This window comes from Microcebus murinus, chromosome 8, assembly GCF_040939455.1.
Source record: "Microcebus murinus isolate Inina chromosome 8, M.murinus_Inina_mat1.0, whole genome shotgun sequence".
Lineage (NCBI taxonomy): Eukaryota > Metazoa > Chordata > Mammalia > Primates > Cheirogaleidae > Microcebus > Microcebus murinus.
The window spans coordinates 104,751,024-104,774,737 of NC_134111.1; the positions used below are offsets into that span (position 1 = coordinate 104,751,024).

At 46.2% G+C, this 23,714-nt stretch overlaps 1 protein-coding gene across 3 annotated transcripts in view; it reads left to right on the forward strand.

The window, feature by feature from the left end:
- Window positions 1-13,015, forward strand: part of UBE2F (ubiquitin conjugating enzyme E2 F (putative)) — a 51,362-nt gene extending 38,347 nt beyond the window's left edge. For all 3 annotated transcript variants that reach the window (XM_012755686.3, XM_012755684.3, XM_012755685.3), the window contains 4 exons: window positions 3,901-3,958; window positions 5,564-5,596; window positions 8,283-8,345; window positions 12,739-13,015. In XM_012755686.3, the coding sequence (XP_012611140.1) occupies window positions 3,901-3,958; window positions 5,564-5,596; window positions 8,283-8,345; window positions 12,739-12,789 (205 nt within the window). In that variant the 3' untranslated portion in view covers window positions 12,790-13,015. The remainder of the gene's footprint in view (window positions 1-3,900; window positions 3,959-5,563; window positions 5,597-8,282; window positions 8,346-12,738) is intronic.
- The last annotated feature ends 10,699 nt before the right edge of the window (window positions 13,016-23,714 follow it).

A 23,714-nucleotide genomic window follows, 5' to 3' on the forward strand; every position in this document is an offset into this window, starting at 1 on the left:
CTGGGCTCAAGCAATCCTCCTGCCTCAGCCTCCTGAGTAGCTGTGGCTGTGGGTGTGCACCACCACACCTGGCTAATTTTTTAAGTTTTTCACAGAGACAGTGTCTTGCAGTGTTGCCTAGGCTGGTCTGGAACTCCTGGCCTCAAGAGATCTTCCGTCGTTAGCCTCCCAAAGTCCTAGGATTATAGGCATGAGCCACTGTGCCCAGCCCAGTTTTATTTTTATATATGCTATTCCCTTTTTTTCATATCAACCTCATTTTTATAGGTAGTTAAAAATACATTTTACACAAGCACACCTTTTTTTAAAGGCATCTTCCCTTTGAAGTGAGCTTTTTAAGTATTGAAATGTTAAAATTCTGCCATCTTTGGTTGCAGATTATAAACACCTCTGACCCTGACCCCCAAGGCCACCCTGAGGACATACTGTCTTGAGCTCGGGGGCTCACCACACTCCTCTTCCCTGTTGTGTTCCCTTCCTCTGTCAGAATTGAGTCTAGAGTAGGAAGGCCTCTTGTCACTTTTGCTGTCTTCTGGGAAATCAGATTATTAGCAAAGCATGATAGGAATTAGCAGATGTTGGCCTGATAAAAGAGCCAGACAACTTAGAGGAAAATATTGTCAGTTTGACCACATACAAATTAAAAATACAGGCTGGGCGCAGTGGCTCAGGCCTATAATCCTAGCACTCTGGGAGGCCGAGGCGGGAGGATTGCTTGGGCTCAGGAGTTTTGAGACCAGCCTCAGCAAGAGCAAGATCCTGTCTCTACTAAAAATGAAAAAAAATTAGTTGGGTGTTGTGGTGTGCCCCTGTAGTCCCAGCTACTCGGGAAGGCTGAGGGAGGAGGATGGCTTGAGCCCAAGAGTTTGAGGTTGCTGTGAGCTAGGCTGACACCATGGCACTCTACTCAGGGCAACAGAGTGAGACTCTGTCTCAAAAAACACAAAATTGAGAGAGAAATGATCATCTAGCATCCTTTGAGAATAGTCTTTACCAATCATTATGATAAAGATGGACATTTCCTCTGGAAAAATGTAGCATCAGCCACAAATAGGTGACTCACACAAGGAGAAACAGGTAGACAGTAAACATCGGAGGAGGCGTTCCGTTCCTTCTCATTGGTAATCAGGGAAAGGCGCAGAAAGGTGCTGCTTCCCTCTTCTCAGACTGGCAGATACAAAAGTAGATACTTGGTGATGTGTGCGTATGAGTACGTGTGAAAGAGACAGAGCAGGCACTTTCCCCAACAGAATACGTGTTATCCGTGCACCTTCTATTGGTCCTCAGCCGCATGATCTCCCTTTAACTTGTACTTACCCGTGAACTTGCCAGCTGCACTTCTGGGGATTTCACACAAGGAAATGATGTGCCACGTGTGTGTACAAGGACTACCTTATTCTTAGTGAAAAGGCAGACGGTGTCCAGTAGTGGCTTAGTATACAGCTCATCCGTAGTGTCTCCTGAATAAAGGGAAAGAAAGCCCAGCCACACCTCTGGTTCACGGTGATCGCCTTCCAGGCAACATCTAGTTGAATTGTTCCCGCAGCAGGACTTCCTGGTTCCTGGTGCTCCATAGGGCTTACTTAGCAGTTCTAGTGCACGGGAGCACTTCGCTCTTTTAGAGAGAGTTTCCCTGGCTCTCTGCCCTGTGTCTCTCTGTGCCTCACTCCACGGGCTGCCTGGTCCCAGCAGGGCCCTCACGCTGCTCTGGTTCAGAGTCAGAGGTTCCATGGCTGTGGGATCGGAGGGCCCAAGGTCAGGAGCTCAGTGGTTGCACTTCAGCTTTTTTCCAGAGTGTACACTTCCAGTATAGTTCCCGGGGTGTCTTCTGTCTCCTTGCTTAGTAACCTCCCTGATGGCTGAGTGTCTCTGTCACCTGAACTTCCGTTGGGACTACCCTCTACTGAGGCCAGGCTGGAACCTCCTCCATGACTGGAGACACTGCAGCCCTGAAGTGCCTCACTGCTGCCCAGGGGCACAGCCTGTCTGGTGGCACTTGCTCCCCAGTTACCTGCCCCCAGTGGAAGCCCTCCTGCTCTGGCTGTGCTATTGGCAGTAAGCTCAGGAGGATGCTGCCAGGTCTGCTATTAACCGGGCTTCCTTCCCTCCTTCCTTCAGTGAGCTAGTGTTGATGGGGCGCAGGTATCTTGGAGAGCAGTTTGCATTCCCTGCTGTTACAGAGCTTGCTATCTGGTGGATGAGACAGGTATCAGACAAGTAAACAACAAGTATATAACTGAAGATTACATTAAGGTCTATAAAAGAAAAGGATGATCTAGGTCAGAAATAATTTCCCCATCCTAGTAACAGAATCTTTCGTTGGACCATAAAAGCCACTAGGATTTGACAGATGGTTCCCAAAAATTTATTCAAAAGTTGTAGAAATTTCAGATCCACAAGTCACTGATACCTTTAAGGGCAGAAAGACATCCACTCATATTTGGTAGGGTATATGATTTTTCTTTTTAAGGCTCAAAGTAAACTTGAATGGTCAATTTAAGGTTATGTTTTTTTCTAACTGGTCTTCATAGACAATTATAGCTTTGACTCAAACTCTAAATATTTATATCGGGTCTCCTGATCTAAATTGACGTATATGAATTTGAACATGCTCTATTCCAAAAACATCTGTCACAATCACGGCCTGTAAAGCTTGATACTGACATATTAGCTTAGGGACTTTTATGTATGGATCAATGCCACAGCATGATAAAATAATTCAACAGATACAGTTAATTTTTATCTCCAGAAGGAAGCTTGGCAATAAATTGTAATTTCTCAGAGTTTAGGGTAATCATTTGTTATATATGAGGGTATAAAATGTGCACTTACAGCTGCTAGAACAGTTAAGAAATGATGCCCAGGACTCACCATACCTCTGAAGCCCAGGTCGCCTGCCCTGAGCCTCCTGCCCAAGGAGTGACATGTCCAGAATTTTGCATTAATCTGCTTTTATCCTTAAGTTTTTTCTTTTGAACTTGTATTAATAAAAACCAGCTATTAAAATGTCACATGCAAGGAGCTCACATTGTTAACCTGCTCCCGCAGCGTTTCAGAACACCAGCTCCGAGTGAGTTGCCTGGGTTGGAAGAACAGTGGTTACCAAGTGCATGCCCTAGGGCATGTCTTCTCTGTGCCTTGGTTTCCTCCTCTGTGAGACAGGGAAATGGTGGCACTTCCTTCACAGGATGTTGTGGGCATTCGGTGAGTTCCATGACTAGCATCTAGGATGGTGCGTGACATACATAGTAACCTCTAAGCCTCAGTTATCCTGTTGTCATTCGTGTTGCCCTTGTCATTTTCTGAACATTAAATTGACAGATGTTCTTTTGTGCTTTTTTGTTTTTGTTTCTTTGAGACAGGGTCTCACACTATCACTCGGGCTAACGTGCAGTGGCCTTAAACGATCCTACTGCCTCAGCCTCTCTAGTAGCTGGGACTGCAGGCGTGCACTGCCACACCCAGCTAATTTTTCTATTTTTTCACTCTTGCTCAGGCTGGTCTCGAACTCCTGGCCTTAAACAGTCCTCCCACCTCAGCCTTCCATAGTGCTAGGATTACAGGCATGAGTCACCATGCCTGACCTGTTTGTGTGCTCTTTTAAGCATGCTTTTCCTCTCCTTATAACTTTCATGTCAAGGATTAAGGATCTCTGTGTACAATAGATAGATGGAAATAATATGAGACATTATAATTAAATGTGTGTATAACCTTGGAGGTGAAGAAGGCCCTCTTCAGGGAAACAGGACACTGAGAAGCCACAGAAGAAAAGACATAAAATGTAGATCTCCTGTATGGAATAAAGACAAAACGTGCCGACAGGACTCGTGTGTGTGCACACACCGTGGCTCAGGTCACTGTCAGCTGCTCCTTGCTAACGGCTCTGTGTTTGTTTTTCAGTTTACTGAGGGAACACTCAATTGATGGCACTGGCTGGGCTCCCACAAGGACACTGAAGGTAGGGCCTGTGCCTTTTAATCAGAGTTCCTCCCCTGTAGTCCTCTGCTTTGGGTACCCAGCTCCTGGGAGAGCAACGCGTGTCCCTGCCTGTCAAGTCCATGCTGGTGTTCAGGCTCAGGCTGCTCCCTCCTTTCCCCACCGCCCGCTGCCTGGGGCTGCTCAGCCAGTCACTGACCCTGCTCAGTTCAGGTCAGATGAGTGTCCTGTTGGCCAGTGCCAGGCACTGTTCCAGAACCAGAGACAGGAGCCCAAACTGCAAGCTTTGGAGCCAAACTGCTATCCACCATGGGAAGCTTCATGTCCATCATTCTTTTAACAGGGGTGTCCTGAGCCCTTCTGGCCACCAGAGGGCCCAAACTGACATGCAGACCACTCCCTGTGGCCAGAGAGGACAGACTGTCAGGTGTTGGGTTTCCATCAATAAGCAAGGACCCTGGGGAACAGTGCAGGAAGGGGTTTTAGCCCTGGTCCAGTATCGGACACTGCAGATTGCAGTCATGACCCAGCACCTCCTGAGCCGTGGTCTCTGCCACCTTGAGCATCCCACCTGCCCTTCTCTCCAGCCCCTTACCACATCCTAGACGAGTACTGCCCACTCAGGACTTAGCCTCTGCACTGGCTCTACCTCTGCCTGGAAGGTTCTTCCCTCCCATAGCCCCCTACCTGACAGGCTCCTGCTCCCCTGCATGCCCACTCAGATGGCTGCCACTTCCTTTGTGGAGCCTCTCTTCCCAGGGTGGGTGCTCTGGGGGACACTTTTCATAGATGGGGTGCTGGCCTGCTGACCTGCCCATCTGTCTGACCCCTTCCACCAGACAGAGCTCCAGCTCCAGCCCCAGGCCAGGCTCCCACCAGGAAGTCAGGGTGGGAGGGTAGATGGGTTGGTCAATGAATGAGAGAAAGCAGAGAAGGGCAAATGAAATGACCACGTAGCAGAGAGCACGAGGTGACCGTGAGAACAGGCCTGGAGAGGACAAGGCTTGAGCTGATGAAGAGGAAGGCAGAGAATGACTGAGTCACGGGTGGCGAGTCAGTACAGATAGGACATTGGTTTTTAATTTCATTTAATGAAACTCTGATTCTTGAAATGTTAGTCTCCCTTGATTCCTGAAGTAACTAAAGGAAAATTATTTTGAATACTTAGTAGGATGGGACTGGCGGTGAGTAATTAGCTTATCTACAACCCCAAGAGGCAGTAGATATTTAAAAAATATTTTATTTTAAAGGTGACTGTTTAGAAGGCTGAACCATATTGGTGACAGTGGGTAAGAGGTGATTTAAGGTGGTGCTCTCTGTGCAAATGCTGACCTGCGGGCTTTCTCATGGCACAGGATGGGGTTCACTGGGCCCCAGGTCCAACCGGAAGGGCAGTTGATGTTCTCTTTGATTTTATATTCACTACCTGTGACTGCTCGTGTCTTTGAGTTTCCCAGAGTTTGTTGTTATACGTGAAGAGAGGTTTTAATTTTCTGATTTGAGGAAAACAACACATGCTGAAGACAGATTTTTTATATGGTACAAGGCACATTTCTTGCCATGGGTTTAAAAGGGTTTAGATATACAACAGCCTGAAACATGTTTTCTGTTTTCTTTCTTATTTCAGGATGTTGTTTGGGGATTAAACTCTTTGTTTACTGTAAGTATAAAGTTTTTGTCAATTTTCTTGACTGCTGGTTTTAAACATCACCTTAAGGATAACACAAAAACATGTTAAAAAACAAAATATAGGCCCAGCACGATGGCTCACACCTATACTCCTAGCACTCTGGGAGGCCAAGGTAGGCGAATTGCTCAAGGTCAGGAGTTGGAGACCTGCCTGAGCAAGAGCGAGACCTTGTCTTTACTAAAAATAGAAAGAAATTAATTGGCTGACTAAAATATATATAGAAAAAATTAGCCAGGCATGGTGGTGCGTGCCTGTAGTCCCAGCTACTCGGGAGGCTGAGGCAGAAGAGATCGCTTGAGCCCAGGAGTTGGAGGTTGCTGTGAGCTAGGCTGACGCCACAGCACTCTAGCCCAGGCAACAGAGTGAGACTCTGTCTCAAAAAAAAAAATATGCACACACCCTCCTTTAAGAGTAGAACAGTGAGGTGGGATCTAGGGAGCTTTGGAGTGGCTTATGGGGAATCTGTTGGGGACAGGGCACAGGAACCCCACTTCTGCCCTCTGCCTTCTGGGGGACAAAGTGGTTCCATTTGCTTTAGCCCTCCCAGTGCAGTGGCCCACCCCTGTCTGTGCCTGTGGTCTTACCAGCCAGCTCAGTCAGGAGCCCTGTTTGCTCCCAGGTGTCCTGGTTTGGATGGATGCCTGTGTGGTCACCAGCCTTGATGGCTTTTCACAAACCCAGAACCTCAGAGCTGTCTCCTTGTTGACGATGAGCTGCTGGCATTCGCTACTCTCAGGAAGCAGCACATCTCACAATGGCTCTGGGACAGAACTTTTAAAGAAATAAGCTTCAGGCATCTGTCTCTAAAAAAAAGTTTTGCTTCTTTTGGTAAAACCTACGGTGCCTCCATGAAAATGAGCACATCTTGGATAGTCCACCAAGAACTGGATGCAGCCCACAGCAGGTGTGCCCTTACGACTCACTCACACCGAGTGGGTCCTGTCATCTGAGAGCACAGCGTTCTTGTTCTTATCTTCATTCACCAAGAGGAAAAACAGCAGAGCCTCAAACTAAGCCATGATTCCCTGCCCACCTTTGCCTCCTAGCCTGGTGTTACCAGGTAGGCACCTATAACATCAGCAAAGAAACGAAACACTTCCAGTGGTTGTAGGAGCCCCCTGAGCCCCATGGAAGCTAATGCCTGATAGAGACCTGGACTTGAGCCATCTGGACCGTTTTCTGCTGGTCTCAGTCACTTTGTTGTGATTTAGCTTTTAGCTTTTTTATTAAAGTGAATGAAGTTTTACTTCTGGAGCTGTGAAGGCTGAGCATGATTTAAAATCTGCCCAGCTTGTGCTTCATTGTGATGTTGAGTGTTTGCATCTCCGGTTTTGATCGAGAGAGCCAAACAGGACAGGTGCCCTTCCAGAGCCCACACATTGTCATTGTCATCAGCCTCCATGATGGATCCTTCCTGGAACCGTCATGTCTGCCCCAGGTTCCTTGGCTGTGAATGGGTTTTGACTGGGAACTTGCTACAGAGGAGTTAATGGAAGGAAAAAATAAACGCTGGCTCCTTGGAGGTTTTTTTTTTTTTAGAAATCTGGTGCAGCCACATGAGCTCCCTGTCTCCAAGTGTTCTAACCCTTTTAAATTATAAAGAGCCAATTAGTAATTAGACTTGCTAATTAAGTAGGTAATGGTTATTCTGACCAATATATTCATTGTAGGTCAGACATACAGTAAAGAAGACAAGGAATTTTGTGTGTCTGATGTAGTCTTTATATATACTGGTATCTCATATAATATGTGCTTGTATTTATGCCTTTTTCTATGACTTGGCATCTAATTTTCCAATGCAATGACCATAGAGATTTGCCAGCTTTCTTTGCTATGTTTATAACATATTATTGGTCACGGCTATCTTTATCTCCAAATCTAGGAACACAGTCCCAGAATTTAACATAATTCCCAAAGAAAAATATGGTCTTGACAATAAGCCATCATATGGCATGCTTTGGAGAGCAGTGACTCGTGACAAGAACCAGTCTCACTGCACTTGAGTTCAGGAAGAGGGATGGACAGTAGAAAGTCAACATGCCTCTGGTCTGAAATCCAGGGTGCTTGCTGGGGTGGGGGGCGAGGGGATCAGCCGCCCCAGTGCTTTTCTAAGGCAGGGGGAGGCTGGTCCTAAGGTGCTGCTCTGCGCTCGGTCAGGTTCTGGGCGTTGACCCTGCGGCTGTGAGTGGGATGCTTGTGAGAGAAGGGAAGTCCAGGAAGGCCCATGTAGAAACTGTAGGCTCACAAAGGCAAGCTGTTGATCATAAGGTAAATTAAAAGAGGCAAATTAGTTTTTGTGAAGAAGAATGGGATTTTTGTTTGGAAGTGTTCATAATGAGAGTGGTTTTCATTCTCCAATTATCAAAAATAGCATTAGAAAATGATATGATTCCTATTTCCTCTGTTTTCACCAAACTTTGGACAAATATATGTAAACATACCCCTGACTTCTTTCAATCATTAATCACCATTTTGAAAAAAAATACCCACATGTTCAGTGCTTTTACATCAAAAGAACTGAGTTCTTAATGGAATTCTCAACTCTCCAGCTTGGTCTGCCATTCACTAATTAGACTCCTGCTGCTTCATGAAGTGAAGACTTTAGCAGCAGAAAAGATGCTTTCTGGAGTTTACTGTGAATTTCTCTCTTTCTCAGGATCTTTTGAATTTTGATGATCCACTGAATATTGAAGCTGCAGAGCATCATTTGCGGGACAAGGTGAGCCAGTCACAGGCTTATTCTAGACTGATGTATTTGGCACAAAGACGATTACTACTGTCTCTTGATTGGATAAATAAGAAGTTGAGAATGGTGAGATGCATGCCTGGAATTAAAGCAATTTCTAAATAATGTGTCGTGATAAATGTTTGTGGCCTCCAGAAAGTGTTTTACCCAAGGTCAGAGAGAAGTAGTTTTTATTAGATGTGATTTCCTAGCAGAATTCAGTCTGGGTGATTTGTTTGCCTCATTAACGTGCAGGGACACAGAGGGGCGTTGGACAGCGTCAGCTGCCTTGTCCCTCCACACCTCTGCCGAGCTCATGTACATGCACGCACATTTGGTTTTGATCTTTACTCAGAATAATGTGAGCCTATTTATTACTCTTAATCTTCAATTTTTTTTTTAACTTTTTTGCTCCAAATCAGTATATAAACTATCATTCATTCATTTCAGGAACTGCGTTATATTCCATAGGGTAGGTCTGCCATACTTTTTTTTTTAACAGTTCTCTTCTTGGTGAGCATTCAGGTTTTGCTCTTATGGGATTTTTTCCCAACTACAAACAGTAACGCAATAAATATATTTATGTACACATCCTGAAATACTGGTATTTTTTGTTTTGGTTTGGTTTGGTTTTTTTATAGAAGAGAGTCCTCAAACTGGGTTAACTAGGTCAAAGATTATGTGTATCCTTCACTGGAATAGCTTTTGCCAGTTTGTTTTTCCGTGAGGCTGTGGTGGTGCCCATGCCTACCAGCAGCGCAGGTAGGCGGGCACCTTCTTCCTGGCGTTCTGCACCGGAGAGGTGTATGCTACTTTCTGAGCTTTCAGAGAGGTCAGGGCCTTTTTTTTTTTTAACTTCCAGTTTGTTTGTTTGTTTATTTATGGAGACAGAGTCTCCTGGGTAGCTGAGATGAGCAACAAACGTGAGCCACTGCACTCAACCAGGTGTCTTTATATATAAATGTATATTAGCTATTTGCATCTCTGAGTGACTTGTTCTTATTTTTGAGCCATTGTTTTCTTAGATTAATTTTCTTTGAATTTTAGGAGGTTCTTTGTCTCTTAGGGATATGAATCTGGTCACTTTAGCAAATACCAGGAGCATAGCTCTGTCAGGTTAGCCATAAGCTCTGTTAGACTGTGCTTCTGTCTTGCCTATTTACAAATGGATTTGAGGTGCTTCCAGGAGAACACCCGTTTAAGAAGACTATTTACCTAGAAACAAAATATTAAAACCCACTGAGAAGGAAAAAGTATAACAAAGCTCAAGCTGCTAGGATTGCAGTCACTGAACGTCAGCTGTAGCAAGGCAGCAAGGGGTTTTAACCGTGTGATGAAAGGAAGCATAAATGTCTGGAGGAGGGCAGTGCTGTCAGGGGACTGTGACTAGGACTGGACGGCTCCATCTCACTCGGGGCCACACTGGCTCTGCCTACGCATCCCGCGCTGTGGCGCTCTGCCTGGATGTGCGTTCTGCGTCCGAACCAGATTCCCAGCGGCGGCCTTGCCACCGCTAGTGCTTGGCCCCTGGCCACTGTTAGGTGGGCTGGCGTTGCTCTGCACATACCATGAAGCCATCAGGTTGGCTCCAGACACGCTGAATGTTCAGAGCAGTGGCTCTTGCTTATGTGAGACCCGCCTCCTGGACGGTGCCGGGCAGTGCAGGCGTTTGAAGTTCGCCTTCCCTGGTCCTCTCCGTAGCCCTGAGCCTGAGTTCAGAGCAGGAGGTGGTGCCTCGCCAGGGCCCTGAAGAGTGGGCAGGGGCACCTCCCTCGGGGAGGCGAGAGAGGCACCACCCAAACATGTAGCGGGGACAGCGAGCTGTTGGGTGTGACTGGGAGGGCGGAGCGGCCGTCTGCTGTGGCTGGCATCCTGCTGAGGAGGCCGAGTCCTGTCTGAGGGCCGCCAGCAGAGGTCCTCAGAAGGCGCCCGTGGTGGGAGGCGGCCCTGGCCACGGGCAGCACCTCAGCCCCCCACACCTGCTGTGGGTGGTCTTGACGGGACCCGTGTCTGGCAAAGGTCTGGTACTGTGCTGTCACGCCCCGGGCGGATATGCTCCCCAGCCCCAGCTCTCAGGAGGCTCCATCCATCTTCGCACTCCTCTCTGCTGTCCTTGGCACTGACGAGGACATTCCACTCAGCCCTGTGGACCAAACCTTGTCAGAGGTGACAATAACCGAGGGCACTCCCACAGACCCAGGTGGAGGTTTTGTAAGAATGTCTTTCATTTTACCTTTCTTTGTGTGAAATAAGGGGAACACTTTGCAGTCGATAAACCTTTAGCACCAGTAAATTGAACCTAAAATCTCCCAACAGTGCTGCCTCCACATGAATTCCAAGAAGGGCCTAGCCCTACCCCTGTCTTCATGCTGAGTGATGATCAGTTACTGAACTTCCCACTTACTTTACCTTACGTTCATTCATTCATCACAAGTTTAACCGATGGCCACTTATGTGCTGGGTGAAGTGCTGCATGCTCAGGGTGGACTGCGAGAGTGACAGTTCTTGCCCCTGTCTCGTGGAGCATACCTTCCAGTGGGGGAAGGTGGAACGTAGATGGGAGAGGCCAAGGGAGTGCAGCGTGGTGGTGGAACAGTACTCCAGAGAGCATCAATAGCCAGTGCAAAGGCCCCGGGGCACTCCCCATGCCTGGGGAGCTCAGGGGAGAGGAACAAGGCTGGTGTGACTGGCACGGACAGCAGGGCTGGAATAGTAGGTGCCAGGCACTGTGTTCCAAGCACTTGACACAGAATGCACTTGTTGCCTGTAACAACCCCAGGAGCAGAGTACTGTTATTAACCCTGTTTCACTGCTGAGGACACCACCATCAAGAATCTGAGACTGCTCATGATTATCCAGTTAGTGAGGGGCAGAGCCCAAGCTTTGAACCCAGGCAGTCTGGCTCCAGTGTCCGAGGTCTTCACTTGGTCCTGTGCTCTGAGGCCCAAGGGAGGAAGGGAGGAGGGAAGTAGCAGAGGCCAGAGCACGGGGCTGCTGCAGGTGTGGACACCGGGCTTTATCCTGAGTGAGGACATGGGAGATGGGCAGGGGGACCTTAGGGGGTCTTCATTTCATTTCACACTCTGTAAGCTTTTTCACTGTCCTTGTGAGCTGATGGCATTGTCTGCCTCTGAGGACTGCGGAAATGACCTTGAGAAGATTTTTGCCAGAGGCCTGGTGGAGTTTGCACAGCCCCACTCTGGGATGAAGGGCCGGAACAGGAGGCTCCGGATGCAGGCCTGCAGACAAGGGCAGGCAGGGCCACCTGGGTGAAATCACAGCTTCCTCGGAGGTCAGGAGCAAGTCACAGGACAGTGTCATAGCTTCATACTGGGAACTTGCCTGACCTTTTCCAGGTTGCAGTGCTAAGTAAGGGTGTGGCAGGAGGTGGCCTCCTGGCTGGAGCCCAAGGCAGTGCTCCAGGCAGGGCTCGCCTGCCCAGGGCAGCACTACCTGGCGTGTGCGCCCGCCACATTGCCATTGTCCAGTGCGGGGAATGCACGCTGCTATCAGCAAACAGAGACAGTGGAACTCATGCCTGCAAAGAACTGTGATAACTGTGCTGTGTACCCCGAGCAGTGGGGCATGTATGGCGTCGATGAGACCAAAGAAGTGTGACCTTGTGGGGCCGTCGGGGACCCAGCAGCTATGCTGTAGGAGTGAGAGCTTTGAGTGCTCCAGGTCATTCTCACAGCCCGTGGGATTTTGTTCCTAGCCTTGGGAATAACAGACCTAGGGACAAACCTGGGGCAGTGGCCCAGATCTGAGAAGGCAGAGCCGCCTATAGCAGCCCAGGTGATTCCTAGGTCCATACTGCCTTTGGTCCCCTGGGGCGTCCAGGCAGCTGCTGCTCGGTGGAGCTCCACAGCACACCCGCCTCTCCTGGGCGGCCACCCACGGTGAGGCTGTACATGGGCCGTGAAGAGTGGGCACATTTTAACTGGGCAGCAAGGTCCAGGGAAGTCTGGGAAGACAGATCTGGGGGCAGGGGGCTTCCTGAGAGCAGCAGCTTTGGCCCACGCCCATCTGTGGGCAGAGCAGTCTTGGCTTTGTGACCTCAACCACACATTCCCAGGCTTCACTTTCCCCATCTGCAAAGTAAATGGGGTGGACGAAATGCTGTCTTAGGACCCTTCCCACTCAGACCCTGTGACTGTGCCCCCACCCTCAGCACACCCAGCAGTGTCTGGTGCACAGTAGGCACCAGAGTCGTGGAGAAATGTCACTTAGACTTGGCCAGGTCTCCAGTCATTCTGCCACCTTGGTGACCAGAGGCCCGGCCTCTCCACACATGACCTGCAAGTTGGTGGCTCTGACTTGTCCCTGAAGCGCTGCATCACTCTTACTCACTCCTGCTGTTCTTCTCTCCCTGGTCCTCCCTCTGCAGGAGGACTTCCGGAGCAAAGTGGACGACTACATCAAGCGTTACGCCAGATGATGAAGGGGCAGCTTGCAGGCCCACGGACTGTGTTACAGTTTATCTCTAACGTGAAACAGCAAGAGGTAGCCCCACCTCTCCCCCGTCCTCACGCTCCCTCTCAGTCCCACTGGATTGTCCCAGCCCTGTGACCATGTTGTCCTGAAGAAGACCATCTTCATGACTGCCCATTGTAGATGGAGAATTCCACATAAATACAGCAAGAACATGTATTTGGGTTTCTAAAGAGTTGTCTGCTTACCTTAACATGTTTACTTTTTTGAAATTGTACTGTATAGGCTGTTGGTGAAATTCTTGAGAAGTTGTAATGAACTCAAAATTGAGGCTAGAGCTTGCTTACCCTTCCCCAAACAAAACTGGTCTCCTGCACAAGTGACGCTAATGATGTGTTCAGTGTAACGCGCAGGTTGGCAGTAAGAAACCCGCTACAAACTGTGGTTGGAGGCAAATTCTCTTAGCTTCTTCCATGAATGTTGGCCCTGCCTAGCTGTCGTGAAGCTTTCCAGAACGCATAGAGTCACTCACTGTAGATCTCTTATTGAAATGCGTATTTTATTTAATGTAAGTATATTTTGGAACAGATTTGTAATTTGTACAATTTAATGCTTTAATTATTTTTTCTATTCTCATTTAGTTTGTATTTTCATTGTATAGAGCAGACAGAAAGATGTTGGGTCAATCAACTATTGAAGAGAAATACAAAGAAAATATGAAAGACACATTATTCATTCTGTCCAAATGCAACAAGATTCTGGCTCTTAAAAATCAGCTCTTGCTTTCATGTCCAGATGTGGCAAGGACATTTTGGAGCCCTTTGAAGCTAGATCTGGATGATAAAAATAAAAGCAAACAAACAAAAAGGGAGGGAGCCCATTCTCACATGCTGCCCCGAGGAAGCTGGCCGGATGCTGGACCAGATGGGGCTGGTGTTTCTGCGGTGTCATGTGATCAGGAGCCAGTAGCCACTTCCCAGGGTGCCAGACCCTCGCTGTCCTGAGAGGCAGGAGAGATACTCAGGAATCAGCTCAGACAGTGTCTGATGCCACTGAGACTGTGCCTGTGGCCTTCTTCTGAGCTCAGGTGGCTCTGGCCCTCCCGAGGGTGAGCCTGGGCCTTGGAGGAGCAGGGATCAGCAGCACATGTGCCATCCTCAGCCAGGTTCACTCGCCAGAGGACGAGCTGCGAAGAGAGGCAAGTGGATTTGTTCCAGCGTTTAGACCTTCGAACAAGTGAAGTCACATGCAAAATAAATGTTTGTCTGGTTTCATTTGCTGCCTGCCTAACACTCACATTTAACTGCCAGCCTCCTTAGACCTCTGGAGTCCCCAGTCTGCCATCTGCTGGGTGTAGTTGCTTTTCTTAACTTATAGAATCTCCGATTATGAGATCAATCTTCTGAAGGTCCAGCAGGTGAGGAGTGTGGGCCTTGCTTCCTGTTTGCAGTCAGGGATTGTAGACTTGAGGGTGGTCCTCTGCTGATGGACACACATACGGGTGCCCGGAGCAGGGAGGGTGGGGCTGGGTCATGAATGCTGGCATCTCAGGGGCTCGGAGCCTGTCCAGGCAGCAGGGTAATCCCCACCTCCCAGGGCCTGGGAGCGGTACTTACACACTTACCACAAGGCATCCTCCGCTAGGCAGGTCGGGAGGCCAGGCCAGCAGCTGTCCTGCCCATGCACCTGATTTCTGCCTCTAGTGACCCTGGAAATGAGATTCTCTGCCTGGTGCCAGGCCCAGGCCCAAGCCACGGCACATCCCATGGTAGCTGTTGGGGCTGCCCCTGAGCTGCCTGGCTGGTGCTGCAGATGTCGGTGGGGCTTTGCCATGAGGCACGTCTGTGGAAGAAATGATGCCAGTGCCCATAGTTGAGTGGGAATGTTTATTCAGTGGAGGTGAAAGGCAGTGTGCCTTCTGGATCACACTGGGAGCAATAACATCAGTTATTGGTTCTGACCTCTAAATACACAGTAGAAAAATGCTTATTGTCAGGGATTTAGCAATTCTTTAAAAATGACATGTCCAGATAACTGAATCATCCTATTCCATCCAGTGGAAATCCTTCGGAGATATTGTGCACACGCCCATTCCTGCTGTCTTAAGGTGCACACTCAGATGCGACCCAGCGCCGTGGGCGCTGCGCAGGTGCTGGGCCAGTGGGCCCATGGGGCCTGTTGGTGACTGTGGGACCCACTGGCTTCTTGGCAACTCCTCACTCTCAGGCTAAAATAACATTTCTGGCTCCAGTCCATGTGCCCCTAACCAATCTGGTCATAGTTGATGAGGGGACAGGAATCCCTAGACTTGGCCGAAGAGGCCGATCTGGAGCAGATGTGAGTGGGCAGGGCCTTGGGGAAGTGAAGCTCTTGGGCCACTCTGACATCCAGAACCTTTGCTCCTGACTCCTGGTTCTTGGCTGTGCTCTGGAGGGTCCCCACAACTCCACTGCTTAGAATTTGAGGTGGCACCTACATGTTATTTCAAGCACTCCTACAAGAAAACACTGCTACGGGTGGCCTCTCCGCAAAGAAGGCTCACATCTCCCCTCTGATCTTCCCCCAGACATCCTCCCAGCAGGTGACCTCCCTTTTGCAGCCTTTCTACTAAGGAGCCTAGGCAAGAGCATTATCGATGTTGAACTCAGATCTGGGCTCCGCGCCTCCTTGCCTTTTCCCCCACAGCCCTGGGCTTGGCTCCTCGTCTGTGGTATGTGCACATGCTGTATTGGAGTGTCACGGAGCTCCCACCCCAGGGGAGCAGTACCTTGGGTTAGGGCTGTCTTCACCTGCCCTCGTCTCCAAACACTGGAAGCCTCAGAGGCTGCTTACATGGTTTCCACCATCTACGAATTAAGCCAGGTTGTGCACCTGCTAGAGAAGCCACTGCACTATGAAAGTTCACGTAGAAACTTTGAGGAGAGCCACTTCAGACCCTTTCAGTAGCTAAAACATTTTGAAATGTACGTTTTTTCAGAACATGTTCCTTGGTATTTGGCAATTTAAATGTTTCAAAGCGCCAGTGCATATTTTCCTCTGTCCTTAGTTACTCGCACACTTGTCTGGAAAGACCTTGTGGGTGCAGGAGGCGGCAGTGTTCTTCCCCATGGCGTGGCCAGGCCAGTCTCATCAGCATCCTGAGGCCCATGCAGAAGCCATCTGGTGGCAGACCCAGCAGAGAGATTGAATACCACCCCCTGTCAGGCTCTGGACCTTCAGCCGAATCCAGCGAGCAAACCCCCAGGCCGCAGTAATCACCAAAATCTGTTCCACATCTTTAGTGAACAAACCCCCCGCTCGCTCGCTCTTCCCGGAGTTGCTCTCTTTCTGTCCCCCACCCCTCTTTAAAGAGCTGCTGTCAAACTTTCTCAGAACCAGTTTGAAATTGATCAGTTCCAGTTTCTTCTGAACACTAACAGTGCATTCTGATTTACCTTTGTTAAATAGACTCCTTAATCCCTAAGAGGTTTTAAAAATAAGTCACACATTCCTGTTCACATCAGACTGTTTGCTGATAATCAAACAGATTTTTCTTTATGTAAAAATTCCAACAAGAAGATGTAAACCACCAATCTAGGATTTTCACTTTCATCTACACGTTTAATCTTGGAAATTCAGGTTTGCTTCAAGTTCACTATTCTTTATAAAACAGTAAAATGCTAATATATGGTCTTAGTATTAATAAAATATTGTACTCCTTTGGCAAAGAACTGGAAAAATGAGAAACCCTGTCACAGCTCTCTCTTCTCCCTCCTGTAGCCCTGCTTCAAATAGAAAATGTCCAACAACTTGGAGGGGCTGATTCAGAGGGATCTATATCACCCATCTACGCTACCTGTCTTGCCTTGCGTTTCCATGGGTTACTAAAATTGCTGGATTGAAAGAATTGTGGTTTAAAAAAAAAGTCTTCAGAAAATGAAATGATGGAGGCACTTGGGGACCTTGCCTTGTTAAGAATGTCTGTTTGTTCACATTGAATTGTACAAAGAACTGAATGGCACCTTCAAAAAATTCAGCTTAAGGTTCATTTTCATTGCTAAATTTACTGAGCCAGTTTCTTCCAGAAAATTTACTGAGTTTTTTGTTGTTGTCATTTAGCTTATTTCAGGGCCAGTTGGAAACGACAGTGCATGTCTCAGGAGTTTCTGGTGCTGGAGGAGAAGAGACCTGTGAACAGGGCCCCATGCAGAGTTAGCTGGGATAGGTGTTTGTCAGGGAGACACCAGTAACCAGGAGAGGTAGGTAGTAGCCGTGGTGCCCTAGCACTTCATTTCTTCTCATTGAGCCTTTGGTCCACAGTTCACATCTGGGGATGTTTTCCTCCTGCCCTGGTGACCTATGTGATGCCTGGGGGCCTCCTGTGGCCTAGGAGGCCTCCTCCTCTATCTGTATTTGTTGTACTTTTTGGTGTTGGATTTTCATGACCTTGGGGTCTGCCCTCATGACCTTCCTAGCAATTCATCACTCCCCTGCAATGCATGATGCTTGATGCTGGAAGATTATTTTGTCTCAAAACAGTCATCTATATTACCAAATGTCTCTATTCAAAAAAATTTTATCCTAGCCTCATTGGCCCTGTTCACCTGTGTCCTTCCTTCCCCCCCAGCCATGGTGAGGTTGAGGAGCCATGGCTGGGTGCAGCACTGTTGGTTAGTAGCCTTCTTTCCTATTCCTGAGGGGTTTCAGCCTCAAATTAGTCTAAAAAGATAAAACCTGTCTCCCTGGGGAACGCTGCGGCGAGCTCTAGATGGAGCAGGAGATGCAGGTGGAGCCCAGGGACTCCAGGGATCCCACTAACATCACTGTGCACTTTGCCAGACCAGAAACAGTGGCATGTGGCAGAAGAACCCACAATCTATGTAAGGAGGAGCTGGCCAGACATCCGATGAGACTAAAACAAACTGAGCGGGATAGCCTCGCCAGATCCTCCCCACTTCACTGCCAGGCTGGCTTCTAAAACACAGTTTTGACCACGTCACATCTTCCTCTTGCTTCCAGTATAAGTATCCCTATGCCTGGTATGCCGGGTCTGTCTACCGTGCCAGCTGCTGCCCCGAGAAGCCTGGCCTCAAAGTGGTGCTGTCATGCCCTGGGCTGAGGTCCACTCTCCCAATTCACTCAGCTTCCCTGTCGGGGCCCCGTTCAGGAATCGGTTCCCATGGTGTCGCTGCTCTGAAGCTGTTCTGCTCTTACAGGCAGACACACACCGCCGAGGTGTCATCTTTCCCAGGCGCCCAGAAGCACCAAGGATGTGGACGGTGTTTGTTCGCATACGTATTCCTGCCTCTCTGAGGAGTCAGTCTGTATACGGAGTACAGGGCCTTCCCTTAGCCAGCTGCAGTGACTGAACAGGTTATTGCAATGCGATTATTTAATGCTGAGTAAATGCGGAGAAGCTTAAGGCACAGGATGCCCAATGCGAGTCTGCGCCAGGCAGTGGCTGAGGAGAGTGTCTGGCGCCACCCTCCCGTCAGCTGACAGTGCCAGGTCTGAACAGAGTTTGCTTGCTTGAGTAAGTAAGCCTGTGAAAAATACTGCAGAACAGAAGAAATAATACGCAACAGATTCTGAGGATAAACAAGACTCTGGAAATGAAGTGTAGGATCAAAAAAAAAAAATTTAGGGAAGAAAATCCACGTTTAGGAAAATGCAGTAAACTGTACTTTTGACTCAGAATAAAAAGGTCATAAGTAGACAATAGACCAAAGAGAAAACACAACAGAATGAAACGCTAAACCAGAGCTAGGTGAGGATAAAGCTCATAGCAGTGAAGGGCAGGATAGATGCTGAAAAAATAGATGTAGAGACAGATTGGAGAAATTCTTCCTGAATGCAGAAGACAGACAAAGCCATCAGCGGGATGATAACAGAACAGAGCGGACGTGTGCTTGCAGCTTGAGTAACAAGGACTGGATTTCCCCTGCTTTGTGAAATAAGCAAAAACTTGACAATATATAATATTAGTATATGGAATGACAGGTTTCAGACCCTGGACAGCAGGCAGTTCAAGACAGTGATCCTTGAGACCTGCTCCGTCTCAGCACAGGGAAGTGGGAACATGGGTGGAACGGAGCAGCCTCCCTGACTTGAGGTGGAATTAAGAGTGGAGGGAGGCCAAGGGAGCTAGAATTCCCGGGGCGGAGTTCTTGCAGGAGAGGCTGCGCAGAGCACAAGCGCTGGACAGCCGCAGAGAAGTCCTGTCCAGCCTTCAGCCAAAGGCTGTTGCACATGCCTGTGAGAACGAGACCTGAGGCTGGGGAAGAGAACTACCAAAAGGAGCAGAAAAAATGGCACTTAGGGCTCACAACAGGACAAGAAAAATCTGTTCCCATGAGCCAGAGTGGAAAACCTTGTAATTCACAGCACATCAGGCAGAGTACTCAGTAACAGGAACATTACTAAAGGCTGTGCTGGTCCCATCCAAAAATCTTAAAAGCAAGCCTTAGAAGGATCAAATTGTTTCAAAAGTAAGTGTTCTAGAACAAAGCCCCAGAATATTTTTAGGAATAAAAAAATATCCAGACCCTATCATAAGTAGTCAAGCCTGGAAGCTTCTGTCCCAGTGGGCTGAGACTACCCTCCCCTGTCCAGCGGCACCAGGCTGGCCAGACGGCACCTACAAAAAGGAATTCTATACCACAACAAGCACCCAGCCCCAAAACCTCTGGCCACCAGGGGCCTGAGATTCTCCACCATCCAGAGACACGGGTGGCTGGAGAGCACCGAGGGGGAGTCCACCACAAGGAATGCCCGGCCAGGCAAGTCTTCACCCCGGCAGGCCTGGGGTTTCCCTCCCCAGCAGGGGACACCAATCAGCCCAACCTGGGGAAGGAAAGCCTTCCCGTCTCCTCAGGCAGTAGCAGATAAACCAAGCAGACCAAAATAGCGCTGAAACAGCTCTGCCTGTGCCTGTGTGCTAAACAGGGTGCTGCTTATTAAAAGATTTAAAAAGAATTCGTAGTCTCCTAACATAATAGACAAAATGTCCAGAATACAAATGAAAATCACTCATCATACTAAGAACCAAGAAAATTGCAATTTAAATGAGAAAAGGCAATCAACTGACACCAATAATGAGATGAATCATACTGAATTATATTACAAGGATTTTATTTTTTTTAGTTTAATTATTTTTTTCTCTTTTTTTTCCCTACTTTTGTGTGTGAAGGATATTACAAGGATTTTAAAGCACCCATCATAAATATGTTTCAGAAACTCATGAATTGTCTTGAAACAAATGAAAAAATACCAAATCTCTGCAAGGATATAGAATTTACAGAAAACCAAGTGGTTATTATAGAACTAACCTGTGCAATGACAGAAACCTTAAACACTTCCTGGATGGGCTCAATAGTAGAGTAGAGAAGACAGAATCAGTAAATTTGAGGACAGATCAATAGAATTTACTTAATCTGTACCATATAAGATCAATATATAAAAATCAGGTATATTTATATATACTAGCAATGAACAATCTAAAAATGAAATTAATAAAATTCTATTTGCAATAGCACAAAATAATACTTAGTGATAAATTTTTAAAAAGAAACACAAGACTTGGAGACTGAAAACTACAAAACACCATTAGAAGAAATTAAAGATCTAAATAAATGGAAAGGTGTCCTGTGTTCATGGCTTAAAAGGCTGACTTAATATTAAGATGGTATCCAGTATCATCCAAATAGATGTATAGATTCAGTGCAAACCCTATCAAACTGATCCTAATGTTCTTATGAAAATTTAAGGGGCCCTGAATAGCCAACATAGTCTTGAAAAGGAACAAGTATGGAGGACTCACACTTCCTTATTCAAAACGTAACTAAAGTCAATAATCAAGACAGTGTGGTAGTAGCCTAAGAAGAGACATAGATCAGTGGAATCAAATGGAAAGTCCAGAAGTAAACCCATACATCTATGGTCAGTTGATTTTTTTTTCTAAGAGAAAGGATCTTGCTATGTTGTCCAAGCTGGACTCAAACTCCTGGGCTTAAGGGATCCTCCTGCCTCAGAGTAGCTGAAACTACAAGTACATGCCACGATGCCTGGCTCAGTCAGTTGATTTTGGATGATTGTGTAAACAATTAAATGACAGAAAGAATTGTCTTTTCAACAACTGTTGCTTAGACAACTAGAATTTGGACTCTTCATACCATATACAAAAATTAAGTCAAATTAAACATCTAAATATAAGAGCTAAAAAATATAAAACTGTTACAGGAAAACATAGGAACAAAGATTTGTGACCTTGGATTAAGGAAATTATTTTTAGATATGACATCAAAATGCAAGCAACAAAAGAAAAAATAGATAACTCAGACTTGATTAAAACTAAAAAGTTTGTGCTTCAAAGAACACCAAGAAAGTGAAAAGACTTCTGTCTCTAGGACTATGAAGAGAAAGAAAAAAAATGAAAAAGGAAAGACAACCCACAGAATTGGAAATCTGCAAAAAATATTGGATAAGGATTCAGTTTACAGAGCATATAAAGAATCTTACAACTCAACAATTGAAAGACAACCTAATATAAAAATGGACAAAAGATTTGAATAGACAGTCTCCAAAGAAGATAAACAAATGACCGATAAGCACATGAAAAGATGTTCAACATTTGTCACTGGGGAAATGTAAATCAAGATCACACCCACTAGGATGACTATAATAATAATTTTTTAAAAGATAGTAACAAATATTGCCAGATGTTGAGAAACTGAGATCCTCATACATTGGTGTTGGAATTGTAAACCAGTACAGCCACTTTTTAAAACATGTTGGAAGTTCCTCAACAAGTTAAACATAGGGTTGCCATATTACCCAGCAGTTCCACTCCCTAGGCACCAATAAAACTGAAAACATATGTCCATGCAAACAAAAACTTGTAGGTGAATGTACAGAGCAGCATTACTCACAACAGTAAAAAAATTGGTAAAAACCCAAATGTCCATCAAGTGATGAATGGACAAATAAAATGTCGTTTAGCCATGCAAGGGAACAGTATTCAACCCATAGGAAAGGAATTAATTAACCGACACATACTACAAACAGGATGAACTTTGAAAACATCCCAAGTGAAAGAAGCCAGTCACAACTGTATGACTCCACTTACGAAATGCCCAGAATAGGCAAATCAGTAGAGAGAAAGTAGCTTAGTGGTTGCAAGATGCTATGGAGAGGAGGGGGTGGGGATTGAATGCTCATGGTTACAGTATTTCTTTTTGGGGTGATGAAAATGTTCTAGAATTAATGGTGATGGATCATGTGAATATACTAAAATCCACTGAATTATACACTTTTAAGGGGTGGATTTTATGGTATGTGAATTATATTTCAATTTTTGAAAACAGTTTAGAGAAATCAAGATTGAATACTAAAAACTGTTCAGGTAACCCAAAGGCAAGCAAATAAAAAGAAACAAGGCTGAGAACCAGATGAAACAAAGAGAAAACAAATCATAAGTGTTAGATTTAAGTGCTAACATGTCAGTAATTTTCTTACATGTAAATGATCTAAATACACCAGGACAGATATTGGCAGAATGGATTAAAAGACACAACTCACTTATATTCTGTTTAGAAGAAACTCTCAGACATTTATAGATTCAAAGGATGAAAAAAGATATGCAAACCTTAAAAAAAAAAAGCAGTGACTATATTGATATCTGATCATTTAGACTTCAGAGCAAAGAAAATTGCCAGAGACAAAGAGGAATATTATGTAACAACAGTAGATTCACTACCATACTCCTAAATGTGCATGAACCAACAACAGACTCTAAAAATTCATGGAGTAAAAACTGGTAGAACTGAAAGAGAAATAGACAAATCCACAATCATAGTTGGAAATTTCATTTGCTGAGTCATTATGGTGATTGTAATGAGCATGCAGTTACCGTATGACCCAGATATCGATGCCTGGCCATTTATCCCAGATAATTGAAAACTTATGTTCACAGAAAAACCTTTACTCCAGTGTTCATAGCATGCCCTTCAACCTGTGAATGGTTAAACAAACTGTGGTGTATATAAAATCTGGAATACTACTCAGCAGTGAAAAGGAATGAGCTATTGATAATCACTGCAACTTGGATGAATCTCCAGGAATTATGCTACATGAAAAAAGTCAATCTGAAAAGGTAACATGCTGTATATTTTCATTTATTTAACATATTTTGAAAAATATAATTTTAGAAATGGAGAACAGTTTAGTGGCTGGCAGGAGTTAGGGATAGGAAGGGGTAGTGCAGGGATGGATTTGTTTATAAAGGATAACAGTAGGGATCTTTGTCACGATGGAACTGTTGTATTTTGATTGTAGTAGTGAATACAAAAATGTACACTTAAGAAAATTGCATAGGAGTAAATAAATACCCACACCAACGAGTACAAAACTGGGAAAATTTGAATAAAAACAATGATGGTATCAATGTCAGTATCCTGGTTGTGATAGTATACTGTAGTTTCAAAGGTGTTACCATTGGGAAAACTGGGTAAAGGATCTCTATTATTTTATTACATCTGCATATAAACCTATAATGATCTCAATAAAACTTTTAATTAAAAATAAATATCAAGCCGGGCTCGGTGGCTCACGCCTGTAATCCTAGCTCTCTGAGAGGCCGAGGTAGGCGGATTGCTCAAGGTCAGGAATTCGAAACCCGCCTGAGCAAGAGCGAGACCCCATCTCTACTATAAATAGAAAGAAAGTAATTGGCCAACTAATATATATAGGAAAAATTAGCCGGGCATGGTGGCGCATGCCTGTAGTCCCAGCTACTTGGGAGGCTGAGGCAGGAGGATCACTTGAGCCCAGGAGATTGAGGTTGCTGTGAGCTAGGCTGATGCCATGGCACTCACTCTAGCCTGGGCAAGAAAGTGAGACTCTGTCTCAAAAAAAAATAAAAAATTAAAATAAATAAATAAATATCCAGCACCTAAC